Source organism: Amblyomma maculatum, chromosome 10 (genome assembly GCF_055883805.1).
Source record: "Amblyomma maculatum isolate TAMU_Amacu chromosome 10, ASM5588380v1, whole genome shotgun sequence".
NCBI lineage: Eukaryota > Metazoa > Arthropoda > Arachnida > Ixodida > Ixodidae > Amblyomma > Amblyomma maculatum.
The window spans coordinates 21300471-21323805 of record NC_139353.1 but is presented as its reverse complement, the minus strand read 5'-3'; the positions used below and the strand labels follow the sequence as shown (position 1 = coordinate 21323805).

The following is a 23335-nucleotide window of genomic DNA, read 5'->3' as shown; positions in this document are numbered from 1 at the left end:
CAGTGCCCGTAGGTCACACAAGTGTGCTCTTACAGCGTGGTTAAAGCGAGACTTTTTACCTAGACATCCAGAGACCTTCCTTGTAGTCTGTTAGCTTAGAACTCTGCTAATTGGTATGTGCGGGATATTTGAGGCAAAATTAAAATATTAGTGCTATACAAGTAGCAAAGTGCATGTCGTGTACGCCAACGAGGATCTGCGATAAGAGTTAGCAAACGGAAGCCATTAAGGCTGCTGCGTCGTGCCCTTAAGGGTTCCTGAAATGCTACTTGCGGTAAAATTCTAATGCCATAAATTCATAGAGGTAATATTTGTGAGTATTCGAGCCAAATTTGGGGGCATTGCGTGGAGCCGATAATTTGCTAATAATTTTTAATGCTCCTGGTGACCGCTCTCAAGAGATTGGGGCGACACATTTCCGCGTGCAAACCTCCCCACTGACGTCAGTGGGGCAGTTCGGCACGCCCGCTGATTAGACGTCCCCAAGTTACATGGGCGGGACGGGGCCCGGTGGGACGCCGTCGCGACTTGTTTTTTCTCTTTTTCTTGCGCGCCGACTTGGGCCGAGTTTCATTTGCGATCGCCCTCATGTTCGGTGCCAGTAAAGCTAGACTAAACATTTTTTTGCGCTGCAGAATGGACTAATAGAATACCTATTTCTCGTGCGCATTTCGTAATTTGAGTAAATAGCTTTTTGATATAGGCCCTTTAAAGGCTGTAATTAAAAGTCCCTCGCCACAATTTTTAGCTTCGGCAGGCACAACTCACCATGGTTGCTTCGCAGCAGTACCCTGGCTTCACTACCAATATTAAAGCAGGTCGTTCTATTGGTTCGATAGAGTTGGCTAAAACTTTCCTTTGCAAAAGCTGCCACAGAAAACTCTTAACTCCTGTAGTAATCTCGTCTTTTGCACAGGTAAAATCCTAGTTGGGAAAGAATCTGAACAAAAGTTGTGTTAATATGTTTGCAAGATTTTGAAAGAGAATTCGTCTTCAAAATTACAGGTCGTCTTATTCGGGCTAGCTGGAAAAGCGATCCTCAAAACCTCAAACGACTTGCATTATAAAGAACAACATTGTGCAGCTTAAACAAAGGACCAGGGAACGAAAGGGCGCGTGCGGTACATGTACGTGTTATTTTTTCCACGGTCTCTTGTTTAAGTTACGCTGTTTCCTCCTTTAATATGCAATACCAAATCGTTCCCTATGCTATGGTACTATCTTGCATTATACCACCATCACTGCAACTTCACCTTGACTGACAAACGTTGCACTCTTCTGCTCTGATAGCAGTCACCGTGGCACATCGTGAAAATACCCGTGTTGTCTGATGGAATAAAGTCTGCGTAATTCCGAAACACAGTCCCTTAACGATCTCCCTCAAACAGTGCCTTCAGCAGTTCTAGAAAATATGTCCACACGAAGAGAAAGTCGAAATTGAAGTGGTGATCACTGATAGCGCCCGATCTTCATACATGTGCACTACGTAAATTTCTCTCCTGGCATACCCCAAGACCCCTGTATGAATTCATTTGAACCCGTCTTTCTTATAAACGACTCATAATTCTCATCAGCTTCTTTTGTCGTATGCATGATGTACCTAAATCCAAATATTACCCTCTGAAGAGCGATTTTATTGATTTCCATGCAGCTTTGAACATCATCTTATTTCCCTCTAGGTATCTTAAATACTCTTCCCTGGTTTCTAGTTGCACAAGTTGAGCTGTCCCTCTGAAGAGCGGTTTTATTGATTTCCATGCCGCTTTGAACATCATCTTATTTCCCTCTAGGTATCTTAAATACTCTTCCCTGGTTTCTAGTTGCACAAGTTGAGCTGCTTCCGCAGCCAAGTATAAGAGCTGAAATCATTTTTACGAGGAAGTTTTAAGCCCCTAAGGAAACATACATGACGCTTTCCCTCCCCACTATGTAGTTGCTGCCCATCTTCTACACCGTATACTCAGCGCTGTTCGTGACAGCGCTCCTGGGCGTGGAAGTGGCGGCCGTCATCGTCATCCTGCACGCCTTGTTCATCATTGTGGCTAGCTTGCGTGCACCTATTCTCTGCTACGCTGCGGCTCTTGTGGTCCTTCTCCTCAAGTTCTCAATGTCTGACAGCTTCAGACAGGTGAGGAAAACTCATTTGTATTTACACGCAGCCCCTTTAAGGCGCCTTAGCTAATCGCTTTAATACTTATGCACTATTAATTTTGTAACAAAGCGCATGAAGCTGAGTCTACTTGATGTGCAGGCAATAAAGCTTATGGAAGCCACGTAGCGAATGTTGTCGTCCCAAGGAATAAAGCTTGGAAATATTTACTGTATACGCTACAAAACGCGCGTGGCAAGCGCTGTAAGCAGCTTTAGCCAAAGTAACCTGAAGCACTGGCAGCTAGTTTAGAGACAGTGGTATATTTTTGTCATATCTGCCAGAGGTTTTACCACAGCATCCCAAATAAGAACGTAAAGTTTGGCCATGGAAGGTTGTGGTCTTGACTGTAAGGTAGAAATCATGACATCGTTGTCCTAAAAATCCATGGTCATTATTAGTAAGCAATTCGAACTGTGTATGGCTCCCAGTTTCAGAGCAAAACGTTTCGATTTGATATTGACTTCACATCTCAACCACGTCATAAAAAAGAGACAGAGCCGATAGTGACAAAGCTGCACCAGAGTTATACTGTGGAGCTTTCTTCTTTAAAATAGTCGAATATCTCTTGCGACACAGATGGTTATGTAAGTCATTTTACTCACACAATGTTTGCGAGCGAAAGAAATCAAACACACCTACCTTGGTCGGCAGTCCATCAGGAAAATTAGCAGCGTGATCTAAAACTTCATTCTATTTTCTAACAACACAGCCATGAATAATGAGTTGCATGGGCTATACCTTGGCAGTCAGACGCGGTGTTATGTAAACAACGTATGCTCTTGTGCTCAAATTGCTCGGTTAAGAATCGGATTGTCCTTCATGCATCCATGCTAACAACCATGTGAAATCGTTGCCGCGTATTTTCCCTTTCGGTATTCAGCTCCTGTATTTCCGTTACGGCACCCTGGGATATGTGGTGATCATGGCCATCGTCCAGTGGACCTTACTGAGGTGTCTCAGCTTCAGCCTGGACTTCATCCACGCTGGCTGCAAAGCTCGCCACCAAACAGCCCCAGGACCCCCGTACTGGAAGACGTTGGCGTACGTCTTATATCTGCCACCTCTCTACCTTGGGCCAATGCAGAACTACAGCGAGTTCGAATCCCAGGTATATCGCACTCAGTGCACGACAGCCCCCTTAAACGGAACATAAATCTTGGCGTAATGTACGTCTGGGCACACAGATTGTCATTCACTGTGGATTTCACGATAAGCACCAAAAACATGCAATGCTGGACGGCAGGAATCAATAATGCATCACGAAACACTTACACGTTTTCAACGCTATGCACGCATTTTGATAACAGTGTGCAATATTATTCTACCGAAACTGCTCAGAAAGCACTCCTCGACCTTCAGCGAAAAGCAGAGCTCGGCTGACCGTTGTGTCATGACGTGCAGTGTTCGAAGAATATCTTTTTTTTTTATTTTCAGGTTGAAAAACCGAGGCCTAACTGCACGCTGTGGGAGATAGCTGCCGTCTTGGGAAGGCTGACCCGGAGTGGCATCCACTTTCTTCTCGTGGAGGGATTCACTCATTACTTCTACAGGTTGCGCCATCGTTCTGCACTACTTGTTCATTTGGCCGTGCTAACAGCTGTATCTAGTATCGTCAAAGGCAAATTTTCTGCTTTAGCTTCTTTCGATGATATTCTACTTTAAATACGGCAGCAGTCAAAGCAAAAATTTTCTAGTATGTTTAAATAATAAAAAACCTGGCATCTAAGTTCTTAGCCGCACTATCAAGGTCACCTCTGCGTATGGGGTGAATTCACTCTTCCGTTCATTACTCTGTGTTAGTTAAATGATGCCTTCGCTGAACAACATGACACTTACCGATGTTAATCACTTTCCAGGCTTATTAGATATTTTTCTCTTCGGCCGTCTTGTTGAAATTTATTACGACTAGTGGTTTGACTTTAATATCCTTTCAGATGAGAGCCACAAAGGCTTTAGAACAGGTCATGGTATTTAAAGATGCACCGTGGGGGTTCTACAAGACCTACGGTTGCACCTTGGCCGCTTAAAGCCTTGGAAATGACGGCACCCGTCCGGGAACTGTGGTGCGCAAAGGAGCAGCCTTCGGACATGTGCGATCGCTGCCTCCTCCAGTGCAGAAAAGTAATAGCAAAGCAGAAATTATCTTAGTAGCTAACAGTGATCGAAAACATTTTGTAATTGTAGTCTTTATAACTATAACATATTTAATTTTAATAAGACACTTCTGGTTTTACTTTCTTGATGGAACTTTCTATTTCATACTTATATCTCTAGGCAGGGAAAATACAGCAGTAATAAACTTATCGCATAGTGCCCATGGAATCCACGACGATAGACAAAGCCTGCTGCTGTTGCTGCTCGTGATAAACACTTCAGGCAGTTATTTTTAGGGGCAGCAATATCAGAAAAGTTTTTAACCTTTAAGACTGCACCATAACACTCCGCTTAATATATTACGCATTTGTGGTTTTTTGCACAAGTGCGTCCTACGTGCATATGCAAACCTACGTCCAGCCCCAACACTGGGTTTGACAAAAGCCGATGTTGGGATCACTGTGTCTAGATTCATGTCTCCGTTAACAGTTTGGGGTGGTGATCCTCGCTCCAAACATGTAGCTTGCTTGGCGCCTAAAGGTCGGTCGAAATCGTCAAGTAATGACTTAATTGACTTCAATGAAACCAACTACTCGGATTTTCAAATTGAAAGCTTTACTTTTAAACTCGCACTTCAGTCCCCCATATATAACAATGGGTGCTGAAGCTTCTATCACCTTATAAAGGGTTGCAACATTAGATGCGTCCCACCTCCTTCAGGCCCCTTCATGGATCACTGCCTTGTCGTGGCGGAGGGGCTTGCGAAACTCGATGAAGTCGTGAGCTCTGCTGTGTAGGGCCACCCAAGATAGACAGGTCACGGCAGAGAGTTCTGACAAAATGTGATTCACTGGAGAAGGTAATGGCAACCCACTCCAGTATTTCCTGCCAAGAAAACCCTATGGCCAGTCACAATACCATTATTGATGTGGCGCCGGAAGATGAGCCCCCCAGGTTGGAAGGCGTCCCACATGTTACTGGGGATGAACAAAGGGCGATTCCTAGTAGCTCCAGGACGAATGAAGCGGCTGGGCTAAAGCCAAAAGGACGCTCAGTTGTGGATGTGTCGGGAAGCGACCGGAAAGTCCGATGTTGCAAGGAGATATATCACATAGCAACATGGAATGTAAGATCTATGACGCAAGGTAAACTGGATATCATCAAGCGAGAAATGGACAGATTGAACATTGATATCTTGGGTATCAGCGAACTCAAGTGGACCGGAATGGGAGAATTTAACTCCGGCGACCATTATGCCTTTTATTGTGGGCACGACTCCAAGAGAAGGAATGGGGTCGCTCTCATAGTAAACAGGAGAATGGGCAAAGCAGTGCTAGGGTACAACCCCAAAAACGACCGAATGATTTCACTTCGTATCCAAGGTCACCCTTTCAACATAACAGTTATCCAAGTCTATGCACCGACCACTGCTGCTGAGGAAGCTGACGTTGAGAGATTTTATGCGGACCTACAATGCCTTTTAGACCGCACCCCATCATCAGACGTCGTTTTTCTCATAGGAGACTGGAATGCTAAGGTCGGGAGTGAAGAAATATCCGGAATTACAGGCAAGTTCGGTCTTGGTGAGCCAAATGAAGCTGGGCAGAGGCTAGTAGAGTTCTGTCAAGAAAACAACCTGACCATAGCGAATACTCATTTTCAACAGCACAAGAGGCGCCTGTACACATGGATTTCACCGGACGGTCTGTACAGGAATCAGATCGATTATATTATTTGCCGGCAGAGATGGAGAAGCGCTATACAAGCAGTAAAAACAAGGCCTGGGGCCGATTGTGGCACCGATCATCAGCTTCTTGTTGCCAAAATTAGGCTTCGATTGAGGAAAACGCAGAAAACTAGAAGGCCTTTCAGGTATGATCTGGATCAGATTCCATTAGAATATGCTGTGGAAGTGAGGAATCGATTTCAAGAATTAGATCTAGAAGACAAAGAGCCCGAATAGATGTGGACTGATGTTCGTGATATAATACAAGAAGTTGCTACTAAGGTAGTTCCAAAGCAAAAGAAATGCAAAAAAGCAAACTGGTTATCTGAAGAGGCTTTGCAAATAGCTGAGGAAAGGAGGATGGCAAAAGGTATGGGGGAAAGAGAAAGATACAAGGTTCTCAATGCGGATTTTCAGAAAATAGCAAGGAGAGATAAGAATGCCTTCCTGAACATACAGTGTCAAGCAGTTGAGGACAACAGCCAATTAAGGAACACAAGAGCTCTGTATAAGACAATCAAAGATATCAAAGGAAGCTTCTGTGCTAAGCTGCGCGTGATAAAGGACAAACGAGGCAAGGACCTCACTGAAGCCTCAGAGATAAAGAAGAGGTGGCAGGAATACACAGAAGAACTGTACAAGAAGGACCCGGACGTGCAAACCCAACATAAGACGGTTGTGATTACTGATCTCGAGCCGGGCATCCTAAAGAGTGAAGTTGAATGGGCCTTAGCCAGCCTTGCTAAGAACAAAGCTAGCGGAATTGATGGTATTCCAGCTGAGTTGCTTCAAAACCTCAACCACGACGCTGTTAACACACTGCATACATTATGTCAAAAGATTTGGACAACCCTGCAGTGGCCACAGGATTGGAGGAGGTCAGTTTACATCCCCATTCCAAAGAAAGGCAGTGCCAAAGATTGTTCTAACTACCGCACGATCGCGCTTATTTCGCATGCTAGCAAGGCGATGTTAAAAATCCTGCAAGGTAGGCTGCAGCAGTATGTGGATCGGGAGCTCCCGGACGTGCAAGCTGGGTTTCGCAAGGGCAGAGGAACTAGAGACCAAATTGTCAACCTTCGCTGGATCATGGAAAAAGCAAGAGAGTTCCAGAAACCCATTTACTTCTGCTTTATTGATTATGCGAAAGCGTTTGACTGCGTAGATCACAGCAGATTGTGGAAAGCTCTCCAAGAGATGGGAGTTCCAATTCACCTCATCTGTCTCCTCAGGAATCTTTATGAAGGGCAAGAGGCCACAGTCAGAACTGGGCATGGTCTTACTGATTGGTTTCCGATTGAGAAAGGGGTGAGGCAAGGCTGCATACTGTCGCCCTGCCTATTTAACCTATATGCAGAGTGCATCATGAGAAAGGCCGGTCTGGACGAGTCTTCAGCTGGAGTGAAGATTGCTGGAAAACGTATCAACAACCTTAGATATGCGGATGATACCACTTTAATGGCAGAAAGTGAAGTGGAACTCAAGAGACTTCTGATGCGCGTACAAGAAGAGAGTGAGAAGTTTGGGATTAAACTGAACATTAAAAAGACGAAGATCATGGCGTCTTGCCCTATCAAGTCCTGGAGCATCAATGGACAAGAAGTGGAAGCTGTGACAGATTTTCTGTTCTTGGGCGCCAAGATTACCTCGGAGGGAGACTGCAGCCATGAAATTAGGAGACGCCTGCTTCTGGGAAAGAGAGCAATGGTTAGCCTTGACCGCCTAGTAAAGAGCAGAGACATTAGTCTGCCAACCAAGATCCGTATAACCCGTGCTATGGTCTTTCCAGTTGTGATGTATGGATGCGAGCGTTGAACTGTGAAAAAGGCTGACCGCCGAAGAATTGACGCGTTTGAATTGTGGTGCTGGCGAAGCCTCTTAAGAGTTCCTTGGACTGCCAGAAGATCAAATCAGTCGATATTGTCGACCATAAACCCTGACTGCTCATTGGAGGGTCAAATTCTAAAGTTAAAGCTCAGCTACTTTGGTCATCTGATAAGAAGAGAGGAGTCGCTGGAGAAAGATTTGATGTTGGGAAAGGTTGAGGGTCGCCGGAGAAGGGGTAGGCAGCGAACGCGATGGTTAGATGGAATTCTCGAGGCATTGCAGATGAAGCTATGTGATGTTAAGAAGATAGTGAGAGACCGGAAAGCGTGGCGTGACATGGTCCATAGGGTCACGAAGAGTCGGACACGACTGAACGCCTGAACTGAACTGAACTGACCTCCTTCAGGGTTGCTCTTTGGCGAAAAAAAAACATATTCGCTCGAAAGGTCTCAGAGGTGTGCTGTGAAATAGGGGTAGAAGCAATGAAATAGGAACGCATGGCACCATGAAACCTAAATATTTTAGGAAGGCGACAACCTTCCCTTTTCAGTAAAATATTTTTATAGCATTCTTCGATAACACTTTCTGCAGCCAAGCCGTTGTCCGAAAGCTGTACTATGCAGCAGAAAAGCAAGCCAATGGCGAGAAGATTGATATGCGCAATTTTTATGCAGCGGGCTTTTTGGACATGGACGAAAGAAACTGTACAAGAGTGGAGCGAATTGCGAACTAAGGAGAGCAAGGCGATAGCAGTGGAGAAATAGTATGGTGCCTTTTCCCGGGCGCGGTTTGCTTATCCTAATCCTTCTTTCTATATATATTTCTCTGTCTCTCTCTCTTTTTCTCTCTCTCTCTCTCTCTCTTTGGATAAATTGTACAGCGATAGAACTTTCCCCTGGACAAGTGGCCAAAACGAAGAAATTATCAGCACAAGTGAGCGCGCTCACATCATCTGCCGGGACCTATTTATGCCCTTACCTGTTGCTCGAACTTACGCATGGCCGTAGCAAGCTAAAACATAAAGGAAAACATAAACCGGCATTTCCAATGCACTTTGTGCACTTTAGTGCATGGCAGGTAATTATCTGTGGTCAGACCTTCGGTCCATAAGACCAGGAATACCAAAAAAAAAAAAACAGTAGTATGCTTACAGTTTCGTATAGATTGATTTGAAAACTGGAAGAAGACTACGTCCCATACAAGAACCAAAGCACTCATTTTTGCCTAAATATCTTGCGCGGAATGTACACCTACGTCTGCAAGTTCGTTCGCTCATGCCTTGATTGCCAAAGCCGGAAAGTCGCCCATCGCCATTCTACCGACCCCATGAAGCCTCTTACTTGCCCATCAAGACCTTTCGACCAAGTAGGCATTGACCCTTACGGCCCGCTTCCCTACACTGCAACCGAAAACCACTGAGTCGTTGTAGCGGTAGATCATCTCACCCGCTATGCCGAAACTGCCGCTCTAGCTGCTGCTACGGCACGCGTTGTTGCTGCCTTCATCTTACACCACTTCATCCTTCGTCACAGAGCGCCACGGGAACTGCTGAGCGATCGTGGTCATGTATTCTTATCTGAAGTGGTTTCATCCCTCCTGCAGCAATGTAACGTTATCCATCGTACTATTACGGCCTACCACCCGCAGACAAATGGTCTGACTGAAAGATTCGACCGAACCCTTGGCGACATGTTGTCGATGTACGTAGCTGACGACCATTCCAACTGGAACACATTGCTACCCTTCGTCTCGTATGCATATAACACCGCTACGCGGACCACTACGGGAGTCTCGCCATTTTTCCCATTATATGTACGTGAGCCATCTTCACCACTTGATACCATACTTCCTTACCGGCCCGATTCGTCTGAAGCCACCACCGTGTCTGAAGCCTCGAGATACGCTGAGGAGTGCAGGAAGCTCGACCGTTCACTCACGTCTTCCGACCAGGTACGACAGAAAAATCGTTTTGACTCAGTTCACACCGCCGATAGCTTTCTTCCGCAAGCCCGTGTTTGGCTATGTGTGCCTTGTGCGTCACCTAGCCTCTCATACAAGCTACTGTCGATATACCAAAGACCCTACCGCGTCCTTGAGCGCACCTCACCCGTCAATTACATTGTTGAGCCCGTCACGCCTTCGCCAGACCTTCGACGACGTGGGCATGAGACCGTCCATGTTTCTTGGCTAAACCTCTACTATGACCCAGACGTATTGTTGACCCCTTAAGTCGCCAGGATAGCTCCCTCTTCTCCTGGGGGGTGATTGTAAAGAAGAAGGTGACCTGGCGCCAGCGCGCTGGCACGTGACGCGAACACCAGTTGATCGAGCCAGCGCCTACCTTGCAAACACCTACCTGCAAGCCTCGACCTAGCCCTAGCAAACGAGCTCGCCTTACAATAAAGTTCGCTATAATCTCTTTTTCAGATTTTTTTATGCAACATGAAACTTCAGTAGTATCTGAAAAGTAGGAAAATAGTGTGTTTTAAAAGTGGCTCAGCATCCGTAACATCATTCTTTCGTGCACAGTGTATTGCTTAAACCGCAAGAAAACGAGAAAACTCCAGCATTAAAGCATCGAAAGCAACCCCACCGCAGTGACTTAGGGGTTAGGACGCTGAACTATTCAGCCGGCAGACCTCATTATGGGCCCATCTGCAGCGACTACTTTTATATAGATGCGCGAAGCCAGGCTCCCATGTATATTATCAGGGCATGTTTGACACGCAGTAAGCGCATATTAAAGAAACCAACTCGGTCGCGAAAAAAATCTCTCCAGGAATGACATCGAGAGTTTTATTTTATTTATTTATACAAACTACTCCTAAAGCCTCTCACTGCTGAGAGTATTGCATAGGGGAGGAAGGGGAAGCGGGGTTATAGGCAAATGGTTCAAAAATAGAGTCACGAAAAGGAAAAGCAGCATATAACTTTGGAATCAAATAGTTATAATTCACATTCATGCGTACGGGAAAAAGAAAAACAAACAACATTTTAACACAGAAGCAGCAAGAAGATTAATGCTAACTATGAAATTTCATGGAAACAACACCAAATCTAATACAACACAAATCCATAAAACGACAGAGCGAGAAGACCTGATGAATCGACAACAATCAACTCGAAAAAAATGAAATAATTATGACAGATATCAGTTTGTAAAATTTATGAGGCTCAATGGCAGTTACAAATTCTTGCAGAAAAAGCACATCGTTTACGGGTTGACAACACATAGCCATCGGCGCTCTAAGCTGTGCCCTGTAAATCCTTCATCGGAAACGACGGCAACGACCGGAAAAGCAACTCGAAGTTTCCAGAAAAATTTTCTGCTCTTGACCTATGGCGACTACCTACTTGTCGTCAGGGTTAGAGGACGTTTGCACTATGAACGCCACTGTGTGCGCGTCTGTCTAGGGCAAATGTAAACAACAGACTCAGCGAGACCTTAACGAAGGTTGCGTAGCGTGAGGAATCAATTCGAGCAAGTTGACTCCTATCGAGGTTGTACTGCACGTCTCCTGAGGGCGAACACGCTAATCTACCAGACACGAATCTGCGAGCGAGGGAACGCACTGTGTCTTTGCGACGACCATAACATCACTTTCCAGGTATCGCTGGACATTCTGTTATGTGTTTGTCTCTCGCTTCCCCGCGTACATTTGTTGCCGGACACCTCTGTGTCAGAGCCACTTCTGTGTTGAGGGTTGAGTGCACTGCTTTGGTTTGCTTTGCTGAACGCTTTCTACGTATGCTGAATATTATTGCCTAATTCCTCTGTGCATTGGCCTGGCTGTGTAAAGCTTTTTTGTTTGTGAATCCGTCGCTGCGAGCGATTATCTGGCCAGCAACAGACCATCTCTTTTGTCACTTGATAGCTTACTTACGGCGAGTTTTCCACGCATGACATGTTTCGAGAGACCCGATCTGGGGCCTAGGAGTGCACAAGATAATTTCGCATTATGAGGCGGCAACGTTAAAGGGGCCCAGGTTGACGAAATTACCCGGAGTCCTCCCTTACGGCGACTCTCGCAGCCTGGATGATTTCCATTGATTAAAGCTAGTAAATGAAATGAAATTTAATCAAGCATCAATGGGAGAGTCTCAGAAGGAAACCAAATGAACATGAGCGAAGGCGAGGATAAATGATGCATGAAGAGGGGTGGATTGAAATGGAAAGATGGCGTCTTGCGATTGGCATTCGCAGGGTTGCTTCTTTTCAGGTTTGCTTCTTTCCGTGAAGAAAGGTTACATACATCTACTGTCAATGAACAATACTTCCATTCAACTCTTTTGCATTTCTGTATCAAAATAGTCATATTCATGGTGAAAATATTACCAAGTCGTTACAGTAACGTGAATAAAAAGTACACATTTGAGTTTTTAACGCAAATGATCCAGCGTTAGTAACTGAGGGCAGTCGCGATTAATGTACAGATATTCGAATTTATTTATTTAGGGCGGATACGCATGTTTGCTTTGAAGCTTCAGCGTAGCGGTCGCCGCTTGAGTCTTGCTAATTTTCGTGGTATTTTCTTCACTTGGTATTTTCTTCAAGGCACTTGTACATGCAGTTCTATTTGTGATATCTGGGCGTATGGGTAGGAGATGCAGTTTTTAAAGTGTAGCCGGGAGATGCAATATCAACGTCAAGATATGAGTGATTCACTTCACTGACCCTTCAAGGCAATTCTCGGCCCTGAATCGTGTGCCAGGCCACTCAATGGCACTCGCACTGCCACCGAAGTAAAAAGGAACTTTGTGCCGAAGTTCTGTGCAGCGTTGTTCATCCATGATTCTTTTTAGGTTACATAAGATCAGTCCACAAGAGCAGTAATCTTGCAAGGCCTTTACTCTCTTCTCCTGCACGCAGTTCGGCTTTGTCCCACCGGACATCGACAGTCGAAAAATTGAGCGTGAGCAGCCTTCTGGGCTACGGACTGGCTCTGTACTTTTTCTTCTTCCTGCGCTATGTGTTTTGCTACGGATTCGCCGGCTCCCTGGCTCGCGCCGAAGGCGTAGAACTGCCACCCCACTCAAAATGCATCGCAAGAATGCATCGGTGCTCGCATTTCTGGAGGTGAGTGTTCGCCAACCCTTTAGTGTAACGTAATCGGAAATATTTCATTATCCACTTGACGTATGTAGTGATTATTGCCGAATACAAAATCTTCGCGGGAACAGCACTCACTGCACACTGTAAGAAAGCCTGAAAGGACTGATGTGATTAATTGGCAAAATAGTAGAACGGGGAAAAGACTGTTAGAGATGCCGAAAAATCAATTAATTGGTTGGGCAATCTATGATTCGAAGAAATGTTAAATGAATAATGCATGCTTATGATTCTGCCCGAAATCTTACATAATTCACTTGACTTATGTAGTGATTATACAGAAGAGACAGCGGCCATCGAATTTGCCTGGTTCAACAGGGAGTACCTTACCCATCCCACGCCCTAATTAGAAAGCAATAGCAAGAGATTAGGCGACAGGGTACTGTAGATGGCGGACACATTGCGTGGATAAGATCAGAGGAAGTGGATTATCTCGATGCCGGCTGGAACGCAATTACTTAGCACCATGACACCAATGCCTGCAAAGATGAGGCTGGTCTTATGCTGAAAAAGGACCGTGAGAACGAAAACGAAAAGGACCGTGGGAACACCTTGTGAATAGCGTACATTTAAGTGGTATATACAGTGAGTTGGGCGGGGGATGAACTTCGGAACGTTTAGGGCATAATAACGAAGTGATGCATCAGTAGTTGACCGATGACAACCTGTGCAAACCCGGGAGTGAATTTGTCGTGAATTTTCGTGGGAGTGAATTTTGCTTCAAATGCTTCGCCTTTGTGTGTGTGTGTGTGTGTGTGTGTGTGTGTGTGTGTGTGTGTGTGTGTGTGTGTGTGTGTGTGTGTGTGTGTGTGTGTGTGTGTGTGTGTGTGTGTGTGTGTGTGTGTGTGTGTGTGTGTGTGTGTGTGTGTGTGTGTGTGTGTGTGTGTGTGTGTGTGTGTGTGTGTGTGTGTGTGTGTGTGTGTGTGTGTGTGTGTGTGTGTGTGTGTGAGTGTGTGTGTGCGTGTGCGTGTGCGTGTGCGTGTGCGTGTGCGTGTGCGTGTGTGTGTGTGTGTGTGTGTGTGTGTGTGTGTGTGTGTGTGTGTGTGTGTGTGTGTGTGTGTGTGTGTGTGTGTGTGTGTGTGTGTGTGTGCACGCGCGTGTGTGTCATTTTTGCTCTACTGGGGCGCAATATGTTCCAGAAATATAGACAGCTACGCTTGGTATTGAAAACTCCCAGAAAACAATTATCGCTTGCTCTCATTAGAACATTGTTGACTCATACCGGTCTCCTGGTCTCTCTAAAGTACTTAAACATTAGTACGACCATACGCTGCGTTGATGTTTACCAACTTGCCGTACTTCGATATCTTTGCCACTATTTAGTCGCAGCCATATTTCATACAATAAAATGAAACCCTCGTGTTTAAAGTGAGTTTATTACTCAGCGGACGTCATTACGGTAGGTATAGATGCCGAAATATGTAAGCAGCGCTGGACAGAAGGTGATAAAAATTATAATTCCTCTTCAGACTAACGCAATCACATTATACTCTTTTATAGTCATGAATTTATGACTTCTTCTGCAGTGATAAAATGTCCAATTATACGTATTAAAAATTTTATTATCTGCTACTAGGCTTCCAGAACCAGTAAGAGAAACTTAATGTCACATGCAGGTCCCTATCTGTCCCTCTGCGTACGAGCACAAGGGGAGAAAATATTTCATGAGGTTGCCTCAATTAAGGCTTATCTAATAGCCGGGCATTTTGTCCTTTACTTTCAGGTACTTCGACCGCGGCATGCACTTGTGGATCAGGAAGTAAGTATTATTTTGCTTTCTAAACCTATTCGGCATTACCTGTGAGATTTTCCTACTAAAAAGCGCTATGAGTCACAATAACCTACATATCTTTTCAAAACAAACTCATAAAAATGGCATAATAACTCGTATATTCATCATATGGTGAAGGATATTTATATGAGATCATATGAAATTGCTATCAATTAGGTATGAGAAATCATGTATGAATTTATTGACATCTCAAAGCTTTCTCACAGATTTTTCCCCAGGCCTGTCCTCAACCGCTCGTCTCCCAATACGTTCATGTGATATGTCGATATTGCTAAAGCACGAAGCTCTGCTCAGGATAACTCAAGATGAGGAAATGGCAAAGTAAGGCTTCGCTTACGCAATGAAGACCATAGACACAGTGCTGAACCCAGGCATATTGTGAGAGTAAACATGACAAATGCTCCAAAGACTGCACGGGCAATTCCGCGTCTTTTAAGGAGGCCGGAAATACCTCAAAATATTAGTGGCTACACAGACACCATTATTAGCTTCGAGTTTACTGTATTATACCATACTCTTACGGCGCAGGTACAGCTTACAATGTGTGAGAAATAAACAGGCTAAATAAAAATGAAAAATAAACAGCAATCGAAATAGGAGACAGTGGAAAGAACTAAGCTTCTACGATGAGCTAATCACACGGCTCTGCAGTACATCTCAGGAGATGTATTTTAAAGATCTGAGTCCGTAGAAAGAGCAGTGCAATGATACCTGCTTAACGATAACGAATGTCACAAGGGTTGTAATACCCGTTGTGGCGCAACTGCTTTTTAAAGAAACTGCTTTCACTAATAACAGCTAAGATTCAAAGTTGACCGCAAATCATTACTCAAGCCTCTTTGAGCTCTCATCTTGTGTCCTATGCATCACTCTCGGCTCCAACTTTGGCAACGAACATCTTCCACATTGACCAACACTGTGTCCTGCGTAATCGCAGTCTATGGGGATCATTTTGTTGCCCGTCACATTGCGACATGAAGTATAGTGCTGTCGTTTCCTGATCACCTCAGTGTTGTCTCACCCCCGGATCAATATTATATCTTGAAAGTGTACTAGCCGTCCCGTAGGGCATCTGATACATTGGCCTTCTCGTTGACAACTAGGAGTCGCATTCGCCTATCGCGGCTTTTTAGCTAAACTCGAGGCGTAACGCGCCGCACAAACTCATTTCTTGAGCTTTGCTCAAACTTTTTTGGCTCGCAATGCCAAACTGTATAGTCCTTGCGAGGCTTCCGGCGTTTTATGCTTGCACCCTCCGCTCTCAGGTTTGAGCTCTTCTGTCGTTCCCACAACGATGCCTGCAGCCAGCTTGCCCGTTTCCCATGTCTCACTGTCGACCCCGCTCGATGAAATGATGTCTAATTCGATTTATTTCAAAGCTTCCTTGCCGATCGCCTTACATGCGACCTTTACCAAACGAGGAGTTACTGGATTTTGAGTCATCGCGAAACTGTGGTCTTGTGAAGCCACCGCAAAGGCGCGCGGTTCCAGAAAAAGTATTGGGCGCCATTCAAGCGCAGTAACACGTGGTCGAGAGCTTTCCACTCACAGCACTTGCACCATACCTAAGTTATGATTGCGACTTTGCATTTTGACCTGCAATATTTCCAGCCCGGTAAGACAATGCGCATTTTACAGATGAGCTGTATATGACACATTGGTCGCACTCAGGTAGTCACTCACGTCACTCACTCCCACGACTTCCTACAGCGCACAACTACACTTCGGCACTCATCAGGAGAAGATCGCAAGTCCATGCCCTTGGTGCTAGTACAAAGGCATAAAGTTAAAACGGCTAACACTCTACCCCCAGCAATATTAAACACTGATTTCTCAGTTATCGCTGAATTTCATATTCCCACAAGAGTGCACGTGCAATGAATTCGAGCACTCAGTTGTCAATAGTTTCTCGTTACTATCACCATGCTCCGCCAACAAAACGCTGCGCTCGCAGGTACGTTTATAATGCCTTGGTCGGCGAAAGGAAAGGAGCCTTCTGGATGCTGTTTGGGACAGCCACTGCGTTCGGCTTCAGCTGGCTATGGCACGGCATGGACGAAGTGGCTACCATATGGTCCGTGTTGAGCATCGCCGGCATCGCAACGGAGATTCTCGCGGCAGAAGCATGGAAGACGAGGCCCGTCAGGAACTTTGAGGTGCGCGTAATATTTCAGGTGCCAATGACCGCTTGTTCATTTTTTGCTAAGGGAAATTGGCACGAATCGAGAGCCATTACCTGCTTCGAGTGTTAGGGTCACTAATAATCGCTTGCTTTCTCTTACTTCAAACACGGTGAATCTTTTTAACATGGCTACTTTTTTTACATTAGCTGACAAGATGAATTCGATAGAAAAACAGACCAGCCTACTACATCACTTATAGCTCAAGTGTCCCGGAGACACAAAGTGTGCCTCCTGTAGTACAACAATAATATTAACGCGAGAATGTTAAAGATCCCGTTCTGTAAAACAAAATCAGAAAAAGAAAGAAAATCAGGGGGTGTTGGCAAGTGAAAAGTGACAGGGCCGAACACTGTTGGTAGGTGGTTTGGTTGAGGTCATTAAACTACATGGCAAGGCCACGTCATCCGGAGCTCCCACATTGAGTAGCTCTTTTGAGAAGAGAGGCTAGGTACAAATGGAATCCAGCATGTTTGAAGCCTGAGTCGTGACACGCCCCCTAGGCAAAGCAGGCATATTCGCACGGCTTTTTTAAGGCGGGATTTTGTATCTATATCGGCTGATCTTGCCGTTAATGCGGTAGAGGATGACTGCGTGCTAATGAGCATGTGCGACATTGCAAAGGCACCACTTAAGTTACTATTTATTCAGCAAGTATACAGGTACTTACATCTGAATATGATCAGCAGGTGGAGCCGCAGACGTGAGAAACTAGCTATGTTACGCCTTATATGGCTAAAATTATCGCATAAACAGGAACACAGGAGCACATCAAACGTTCCCTCTACATGTCCTCTGTTTGTCCGCGTTTATACGCTGGTGTTAGCTATGCATTCCTTTCAACTCGCCCAGATATCTGTGTTGAACAATGTTACACCTTACTCTTCAACGCCCCTCAGCGCATTATGAGGTAGACAGCACCTCTTTGGACTGGGTGAAGAATTGGAGTGGGAGACATTCACACGACTCGCGTGCAAAATGAATGTTCTGCTATTTGTGATGTAACTCCACTGTAACTTTCTGCAATTACAAAGAATTCTGCAATTACAGAGCAAGTTATAGTTATGTTAAGTGATGATTAAGTAGCCTATCCTTAAGTCGAATTTCGCAGCATGAAAGAAACAAAATGAGAAGTAGAAACAAAACTAACACATCAAAAATGAAGGCGACTCCCAACACATTTGACTATACAGGAATGTTTTCACAAAGTAATATGTACGGCTGCCACAAGTGACGAGAGCCAGAGTTTTCTTCTTTTTGAAATACAACAGAAAGGTGCAGGTCAAGATACAGAGAAGGTTCACTGTTCGGGATCCCGCCGGGCTGCGATCGTATAGATATTTACCCCCAGATCAACTACCTACGCGACCGCACAAGATGTTGTAATTATTCATTTTTTTCTGTTGTTTCTGAACATTTTTTTTCTCATCATATGAACCTACCTCTCTTCTTGATGTAGCATGTGACTGACAGCGTTTGAAAATGCTAAGGCCTCACGTTATATAGCCGTTTACGGTGGAAACTCAATACAAACGTTAGGTAGCTTTTACAGATCCATAGTGATTATAGTTCTTTGGCATGATTATATAGGCTTGTAATCATATGCATGTTGCAGGAATGAAAGCTATGAGTTAAGGTAACATGCAGTTACGAACGGGAAATTATTGTTGTTGTTTTTCTGAACCACTGCAGCTGAAGTACCTCACTACGCCACAACGTACTCGGGTGGCCGAAGCAGTGCTGGGGGCTCCCCACTATCTGCTCACCCTGTGCGCCTGCATCTTCCATCTGGCTGACATGGACGTTTGCATCATCCTGTGCAGAAGGATCTTGCTCGGTGGGTATGCGCATATAGACTAGGGTGAAGATAATGACCTGGGTCTTAACTTTCTGTAAGAAGCGAAATACACCAGCAGCGCCTACTATAATGCCTTTATTACTCCACATCGCAATCTGGCAAAAGGAAAACAGCAAAACTATAATTTTTTTACGGCACTGCTCTACACCGATACCGATGTCGTGGTTCGTCCCTTTCGCTTACACTTTTGCATTTCTTGACTTGCAGGCTTCCCATTCCCACTCGTATCGGTGTTGGTAGTCCTCTATACAGGCTGCTTCGTTGCACCAGATATAATGAAGTGGGAAGCAGCGGCGAAATCAAGACGGAAAGAAGCCTCCTCTTAGTTGGTTGAATTGATAGGCAAGCGACAGCACATGAGACTAAGTAATAAAAACTCAATCCTTGTTTTACTTATCACCATGAACCCTTTACCTTTATGTCTCTTGCGATTGTAGTGTTTGTAATCGGAATGTTACCACTCTGCTGGCCACTATGGAATAAAACATGGTGGCTGAACTAACAGGCTCGCTTCATCAGTGTCTCGCCCAATCTAATCAATCGGAACCCATCACAGTCTCCGGGAACACTAAGGTGATAACAGGTCCCGTGAATAACACCACCGACTCACACATTACACAGTTTCAAACCTCAAAATACAGCCATAGCCCATCGAAACGCCACATAAGTGAAGTGCAACCAGGCACATCACAGCAGAGCACAAACTACTGGATACGTGTCACCATGCCAAAAATTGCATTTTAGTAAACAATAAGTTTCATTCTTGGGCAACGAAAGCCAGGCCCAACCAGAGATTCAGACGTACGAAAAGATTGGGAAGACGTTTACACTCCGCCTTAAAAATAGACGCAAAGGGCCTTCACATCGCCTTTTCATTCCGCATTTTAAGTATCTACATCTATAAAATGCTGGACTACTAACATTGTTGTGAATGGATAAGTGCTTATTGCGCCGGAGAGAAATTTCCGACACCATTGGTGAGTGTATGAAAATATAGACAGCCACCACGAGCACTCTTGGGAGTATCTTGTGGCCCAAAGATCAACGACTCTATTCATTTGCCTCAAAGTATGGTGAGTGCCACAGAGACACGCACACTAAACTACATGGCCACTATTGCTACTCTATTATGCTCTCTATAAGCCTTGAAACTTAGAGTATCGGTTTTATATGGTTTTGTTTTGATAATCTGCTGATTCCGAGATAATTTAAGGCATTCCCAAACCTAGCAAAGTACCACAACATCTGGCCCGAAAAATTCACAAATAACACATGCACTACATGCGGTGAAGTCTCGGACATCCTGCGCATGATATGGAACTCCAAAGAGCAATTAGAGAAATATAAACCTCGAGCACTCAGCCAGGCGGAGTGGGAGGCACAGCTGGCCTACAAGGGTCTCTCTGAGCAGCGCAGCCTGCTCACCAGGGCCCGGGAGGCAGCCCTAGCCAATGGTATCCTGAACTGAGGAAATCACCCACGCAGTTCCTTTAACCAATTAAAGTTTTTTCTCTCTCTCTCTCTCTCTCTCTCTCTCCTGAAAGGCAATGTACGGAGGCATCTCATATGATGTGGTCATTGAGTTCGTTGTCTTTTAGGTTCTGGAAATGAAGGAACGTTAAGCGCTGAGGCTTAGATGATGCCCAAGCATTGAAGTTGTGTTGCATAATATCTTCCTCCAATAGCAAGGCCCATGTATGGTGCGAGCCCGCAATTCCAAGCTACGGGGTGGCTGGCGCGGGATCACAACAGGGGTGAACCCGCTCCCGAGAGCCCTCCACGGAAGCGGACAGGACTCAGGTGTAACCTGTTGAAGAGGGACAGGTCAGCCTGGCGGCAATTAATTTGTCGCAAGCAACGAGCAAACTAAAACAGTTTTTCCGATGATGGATAGATTTACTTCTGGTTGGTCACTGGGAGGGGCTGCGTCCTCCTGTAACCGAGCGAGGTGCAATCTTTGATGATGATGCCTTGAAGAATAAGGCTAGGAGCTGCTGCGCGCTCCTGTAATCCAGTAGGCCACTTTGGGGGATGCCCGGACGGCAGACTGGAACCTCGGAAATTGGTGCACTCTGAGGAAGTCTAACTCACTAAAGTGGGATAGATTCTCGGATTTATGGAAAACGCGGCGGGGCACATTGAAACTGCAGCCTTTACCGATGATGTCCCTATCAAGAAACGAAACTACGGATAAGGCTGGGGTGCTCCTGACTCCCTTTCATCCAAGGAGGAAGCCGCTGCGGTTGGAGATTACCACTCAAAAGTGGCGGAAATAAAGAGTTGGTTCACCCGCTGGTGCAATCTAAGAATGGACTGTGCCGGCTAAGTCTTTATGTAAAGGCGCCGCATTAGAACCCCTGCTGACTTATGCCCTCAGGAGTAAGGATAACCATGTGTAACGCAGCCCGCGTGGATACATCGGGTCGTTATTAGAGACTGTCTTCACACCCCCTCCGGCCGATCAGGGACGTCCTGGGAAATGCTGAGGCCCTCGGGCGTCTCAGTAACCTAAGAGAGTGAAGACGAAGCGAAACCAAATCTGCTGCAAACCCGGCCTCGGCGGCCGCTTTTCGATGGAGGCGAAAAGCAAAAGCGCCCGTGTGCTGTGCGATGTCAGTGCACGTTAAAGAACCCCAGGTGGTCGAAATTTCCGGAGTCCTCCACTACGGCGTCTCTCATAGCCTGAGTTGCTTTGGGACGTTAAACCCCACAAACCAACCAACCAACCAAATCTGCTGCAAACACTTTTTGAGTAGTACCGTTGTGTGACCAGACGAGTGGAGGATAAAGCCTCCACTCGCGCTTCCGGTACATAGGCGGCAGGCCCTGGTTCCAGCAACGGGGCCGGTTTCACAACCAAGACGCTTAGCAAAACTTGGTAGAATCGGGCTCTCGCTTGGAGTGCGGCACGAAGAGAGTTACCGATGCCATGGGCCCTACGGCGTCTGGCAGGTGTATACGTCATGAAAGTGCAACACGGGTGTTGCGACCACGCCTGCACGAGCACTTGGGTGCGACCCACAACACGACCAACGAGGTGGCAGCGATTCCATGTAAGCCCGAGTGACACCATTTGGCGAGCTGTAACTCTTCTTGGTGGTCTTGTGGTAGAGTATCCTTGTGGTAGACTGGTAGAGGGGTGGCCTTGTGGTAGAGTATCCGTCCCGCATTCGGGAGTTACCAGGTTCGATCCCTGGTGCCATCGAGTACCCATCGGTTTTCAATGGGTACTAACTTTTCTCCGGCCTGGTGCTCAGCTTTTTTAGGTGAAAAGGTTGGGAAAAGGGTCATAGGTCCCAAATAGTTGCGCGGATGGAACAGTGATTCTTTTCGCCATCGGACAACAATAGGTCCGTCTCGCGCGGTAAAATCCCATTATGTGGCCCTTTTGATCAGCCAGTCCTGGTGCAGTGCCATTCCTGCTTCTGTACCACAGCCGGACCAGCTCAGCCGTCAGGTCCCATCCTTTTCCCAAGGTTACGAATCTGTTTTGCCGACTTCTCTTACCTACACTGATCTTGAGACTAGAGGCTGTTCACCTTGGAGACCTGCTGCGGATTTGGGTAGGTCCGGCACGAAAATTCACTCGGATTTTCAAAGAACCTGGTTAGGCTGCCAGAGCATGATTAGCACTAGGGAGGATTGTTTCCAGCGTGTGCGCCAACATCTTCGAGATATCTGCCGGATTGTTTCCTGAACGTGTAGCGAAAAGTGTTTAGCCCTTTTTCGCGGATGCTGACGTCCTTCTTTACTGTGGATACAAACTCTGCATGCACAGGTACTTGCCCAGAGTGGGTATCGATTTTCCCATTGTAGCACAACACACAGAGTGGTTCAGATTGTCCGCGCCAGAGGAGAGACCGTGCCTGTTGCCGGCATGTACATGTGCTGTATGTGGTAACTCCAGTGAAACAATTGACCATATTATACTCGAACGTAATGGTATCCATCCGGAAGTTGATGCAGGCGCAGTCACTGTTCCTGAAGCTCTGTGGTGTAGAGATACCACTGGCCGGGTGAATAAACCGGCGGTGGAAACTAGCAAAAAACGACTGGAAGATTGGTGGCTTAAAAGCAGAGAAGTGACATAATGTCAGTAATGTAGAAACAAAAATTTAATAAATAGAATGATGGTTTAGTTAACCAATCTAAATCAATAATTAAGACATAGGAAGAAAAATGAGCATGATAGCTACTGCTACCACCCAGTTTCAAAGGGGACGCTCCTATATTCCATGCATCCGTCCAGGCATACACAATGAGACGCAGTACAAATGCCCCACTAGAGCCTCCTACTCCCATGCAACAGATTTGTAGCGGCGGAGATTACAATAGGGTAATTCAATAGATGGCCTCTCTCAAAATCTCATACCTTAGCGTATGTCTCATATGCATACTATCAGGGTACAGGTGTGCACGCGCACGCCGCATTGTCGGGTGCAGAAGATTGCTCGAATTTCGCATTATATTTTACTGCACCAAAATAAATCGAAATTATTGTCCGCAATGGATAGAGCGTGAGCTTCCATGTCCGACATCTTTTCGCTCATTCCCGAGTCCGCACAATCGAGTCGGAGTAAGGAGTTTCACACGCAT

At 45.7% G+C, this 23335-nt stretch overlaps 1 protein-coding gene across 1 annotated transcript in view; it reads left to right on the top strand.

Moving 5' to 3' along the window:
- The window catches only part of LOC146175801 (protein-cysteine N-palmitoyltransferase HHAT-like), a 31896-nt gene extending 12755 nt beyond the window's left edge, over positions 1 to 19141 (top strand). Inside the window, exons 6-13 of the mRNA XM_084582159.1 lie at positions 1934 to 2128; positions 3033 to 3260; positions 3587 to 3702; positions 12670 to 12876; positions 14633 to 14668; positions 16656 to 16857; positions 18574 to 18718; positions 18947 to 19141. Of these exons, the coding sequence (XP_084438285.1) occupies positions 1934 to 2128; positions 3033 to 3260; positions 3587 to 3702; positions 12670 to 12876; positions 14633 to 14668; positions 16656 to 16857; positions 18574 to 18718; positions 18947 to 19065 (1248 nt within the window). The 3' untranslated portion in view covers positions 19066 to 19141. The remainder of the gene's footprint in view (positions 1 to 1933; positions 2129 to 3032; positions 3261 to 3586; positions 3703 to 12669; positions 12877 to 14632; positions 14669 to 16655; positions 16858 to 18573; positions 18719 to 18946) is intronic.
- The last annotated feature ends 4194 nt before the right edge of the window (positions 19142 to 23335 follow it).